Source organism: Eleginops maclovinus, chromosome 16 (genome assembly GCF_036324505.1).
Source record: "Eleginops maclovinus isolate JMC-PN-2008 ecotype Puerto Natales chromosome 16, JC_Emac_rtc_rv5, whole genome shotgun sequence".
Taxonomy (NCBI): Eukaryota; Metazoa; Chordata; class Actinopteri; order Perciformes; family Eleginopidae; genus Eleginops; species Eleginops maclovinus.
In genome coordinates this window covers 17,916,304-17,920,647 of record NC_086364.1, presented here as the reverse complement: position 1 = coordinate 17,920,647, position 4,344 = coordinate 17,916,304, and the positions used below count along the sequence as shown (strand labels likewise).

The window sequence follows — 4,344 nt, the reverse complement described above, 5'->3', positions numbered from 1 at the left end:
TGCCTGAGCCTGTCGTTAATGGAGAAATGGAGGAGAAGGTAAGATTACAGCAAATACTTTAATTCAATATGATTTATTGGCACAAAATTGGAGAAGATTGCCAACGCGTAAATATACAGATGAAGCAACAATGTATTAAATCAAGGAAAATGCTGAATACTAACCCTTTATATTATTGTAAATAATATAGATATTGAGGTAATGGAAAGTTTTGCAGTTACATTACAAATTCAGGATGACACTTAAATGAATGCAATGCTTTTATTTGGTTTGGACGTCTGCTTTTAAACAAAGCCAATGCTGGTATTTGAAGTGTGTGAAGAGTCGTCGGTCTCCCGCGGCGCTAACTTCCCTCCTCTCATGGAGCCTCTGCTTCCTGAGAGAGAGGAGGACAACAATAGTTCATCTTTGAATAATCTGTGTACCGAAATAATACTCTGTAGATCTTCAGCGTCCAGCAGGCCGGGGCGGAGCAGGGTTTTAAAGCAACTCGCAGCGTTCAGGTGTGGCTTCCACATCACAGAACTGAGTTATTACTCACAGAGACGTGTACTGAGTGGACTTTCCTGTTATTGTCTCAAAGTACTGGCATTCATTGTACACTGTGAGGAAAACCCCACCCAGCTAGTGCTCCATTAACTTGGAATTATTCGACCAAGGATGGATTATGTATACAAAGTAAAATTCATCCTGTATATGAAGTTGCATGAAGGACAGTTTATATAAAAGGTGTATCAAAATTGGAAAGTCCTTTTTTAGGCTAAGCAATGTAAATCGAAGCAGCTTCGTTTAATTCTGCTAAAGTAATTGGCCGTTATTCCAATTAGAAGCACATAGTGTAGGAGGCACTCACTCACAGACTTACAGGAGTAGTTTGACACATGTGGCTCCCGTAAAATGCAGAGTTTTTGTAAGGATACAAGGGATGTAGTTATTTAGTGAGTTTTGGGATTTTTTCATAATATGTTTATTTGATTTTATTGAAGGACAGATAAAACAAATAATTGTGTCTTTCCATTTAAAAAGAATATACAATGTATACACCCTCACCCATCCCCTTTCAACCCTAGTTTGAAAAACCATACAGATACGAGTGTAACCCAAACTTTCGATTCTAGGAAAAGAAAACAAGTGTGATTGATTGAATAAATAAATACATACAGTTAAAAAGTTAATATTTCTGAAAACAAAAAATAAAAACAAAATAGCAAAGAAATGTAAAAAGTGAATAAATAAACAAACAAAAAAGATTGGAAATGAATTTGTTAAAGGTATTGAAAACACATTTTAAAAAACAGGCCTTATAGTGAATACAAAATATGAACCTTTGAATAATGTTCCTCTGCTTTTTGGAGTGTGTGTGTGTGTGTGTGTGTGTGTGTGTGTGTGTGTGTGTGTGTGTGTGTGTGTGTGTGTGTGTGTGTGTGTGTGTGTGTGTGTGTGTGTGTGTGTGTGTGTGTGTGTGTAACCTCTCAAGAATGCTTTTAAAAGCTCTCTCAGGTTACAACAGTGTCTTATTCCAGCCTGGACGCATTAGAGCTGTTTGGAAATCCGTGTTGATAAGACAGGAAAAAACTTGCATGAAGACATAAAGTTAAAGGACCCACTGTGAGGCGCGGTCGACTTATCTTTGGGCGTTAGGCCAATTATGCAAGGTGAAGCCTGACCCGGACTTCCCGTTATTCAGGGACTGTATGTGAAGTTACATGTTCTTCGTATTGTTGCTTAACGGACGCTTGTTAAAGGTTGGAATAGGGAGGGGGGGGGCCGGGTGCGGGAGGTCATGGAGAAGTCGTCTGTGTGGTAAAAGATGCATTGTTAAAGTGAGACACTGATACACACAGTGACATTTTTACTGAGGCTGCAGGAAGTTAAATGTCTCGTCCTGATACTCATTTAATCTGTTACAAACTCTGAGGGCAGGAAATAACCTGAATTACATGATGAGCAACTCAAACAGGAAGAGAAGCAGGAAGAGTTTCCACAAACAAAAGTGCTTTTTGTTTGTGGAATTAGACTGTAAAATTGCTTAAAATTGCAACTCAGTACATTAACAATAATTTTAACTTCCCTGCTTTTTCTTTGACTTCAATTCCTTCCTTCAAATATTTAGTTTTCATAAACAGTTCATTTGTCATAGCAACTCTAACTTGTACAACTTAAATCCAAGGTTGCCCCCCTGTGATGAGGTCTGGTACTGCACCAATGCTGTTAAAAAATAATATTAGTTTTCCAATCGCACTTGTTGTTGAAATTACAGCTATAGTATTTGGTTGGCTTGTTGCCAAAAAAAAGAGTTTGATAATCTATTAATCGGTATCATTATTGTCAAAATGGCACAAAAGAAGTGAGGGTCAGCCTCTCAAAAAGCGATATTTTCCGACTTGAAAAACGATTATTATACCAAAGCATATGTCTATTAATGTAATGATTTTTGAGTGTTATATTGAAGTGATGCTGACGATGAGTGTTTATGTTCCCAGGTGAATGGTAGAGTGGCCAAAGAGGCAGAGAGGGACTCAAAGATGTCCGTCAGTCCTTCCCCATCCAACGCCTCCTCAAACGCCTCGCTCACAATCCCACCCGAGGTATGTCTCACGACCTTAAAGTACCTTATTTCGAGCATTTTACCAAAATGTCATTCAATAAATCTTTTAAAACAGGGGAACCCAAAAGGTTTACAATACTAACTTATTACCGGCTTTAGGACTCATTCCTGCATCACCCTGAATCCCTTTGATATTGTTCTTGAAGGTTGTATTTTGTGACAAAACATTAAACATATATTTCCCTCCCGTTTCTCATCACTCAGGGTTTTATTGCGGAAACCATCCCGGCGTTCAACCTGTCCCTGCAGCAGGTCAAAGAGCTCGCCCACCAGAAACGCACCAACAAAAGAGCCCCCCCCATGGACTGGACCAAGAAAAATGAACTCTTCAGCAACCTATAGGCCGCCTCAGCTCTGCACACACATATTTTATACAGTTATTCTTACACAGAGATCAGAAAGACTTTTTTTTTTTTTTTAAATATCATGACATTAAATAAGCAGTTCAACTATTGGCATCAGACAAATCAAGTCGTTCTGTAAAATATAATATTCTTCCTCTTATTATTACTCTTTATGTTATTATAACCCAGATATATTATGTGTATAATGTGCTACTAACAATGAAAGATGTATATGCCAATGATTGAGAACTGGACCATGTTGAAAATGTGTGTTTGTGTGTGTGTGTGTGGGTGTTAGTGTGTGTGGACCCTGACAGTCCCTGCTGGTCAGAGTCTGGTGCCTGTGGAAGATTAATGACCTTCCTCCTTCGTCTGCTTACCTGTCTTTAAAAAGTTTTTACTTACATTTTAAACATTAGAATAAAAGGAATTAAACCAGCCAGACAATCAATTAACCAGATATCTCTAGTTGATTTTCGTTTATAGGGATTAACATCTGAATTAACAGCATTTTTGTTTTGTTTTTGTAGATTACAGTTTACATAGTAAAGCTCTTTTTATGTTATTGTTTTTAGGTATATGATCAACATTGCTTTTCCTCACAAGTATCCCCAAAATGATTCACTGATGGCTTTAAACTGGAAATACCGTTGTGTCAAAATGGACTCTCTCATATTGTATGTATGTATATATAATACATATATTTCATTTTAACATGATTCCACTGTTTTAACTCCTTGCTACTGTCCAGGATTTCATCTTATGACTTCTTGATATAATCTTTTATTAAATGTGAACTACAGTTTATTTTAAATAACTTATATCGTCCTTGTTTTGCCCTTGTGTCCGCTGTGAATTGCCGCTCTGTTCACATATTGAGCATATGGGATATTTTTCTCGACCGTGTGAGATATTCGATTTTTACACATTTCTATCAATGTCTTATAAGAATAATAATGATGTAACTTTGAGATGATGTATTTCTAAGACTGTCCGTCCGTCACTAGATTTTATGCACTTGTGCAGTATTGAGAACAGTGATGATTTTTCCAAATGAAGGATTTAATTATATGAAGATGTTTTTTTTTTTGTAGCTTGTGTAAGAAGTAAGCAAATCTATACTGTAATAAATCAGTCATCACAAAAAACACGATCCAGTGAGGTGGTTTTTATTCAATTTTGAGAAAATGTTTAAAATGTGCTCAAGATATCATAAGCCACTTGACCCCAAAACATTTAATTCTAGCAGTGTATTTGTCATAGTGTTCATAATGTACCATTAAAAGGCATTCATTTTAATTCTGCACTTCAACTGGAGCAGTAATACAATATACCGTCTTTCAATATTCAAAACATTTAGCTGACATTAACACCTTTCATTGGCAAAAAAAA

General features: G+C 36.7%; 1 protein-coding gene across 1 annotated transcript in view; it reads left to right on the top strand.

The window, feature by feature from the left end:
* LOC134877925 (Na(+)/H(+) exchange regulatory cofactor NHE-RF1-like) overlaps nucleotides 1-4,105 on the top strand; it is a 27,174-nt gene extending 23,069 nt beyond the window's left edge. The window contains exons 4-6 of the mRNA XM_063903613.1: nucleotides 1-38; nucleotides 2,484-2,588; nucleotides 2,813-4,105. The exon at nucleotides 1-38 is cut by the window's left edge and continues 6 nt beyond it. Of these exons, the coding sequence (XP_063759683.1) occupies nucleotides 1-38; nucleotides 2,484-2,588; nucleotides 2,813-2,950 (281 nt within the window). The 3' untranslated portion in view covers nucleotides 2,951-4,105. The remainder of the gene's footprint in view (nucleotides 39-2,483; nucleotides 2,589-2,812) is intronic.
* Nucleotides 4,106-4,344: the final 239 nt, after the last annotated feature.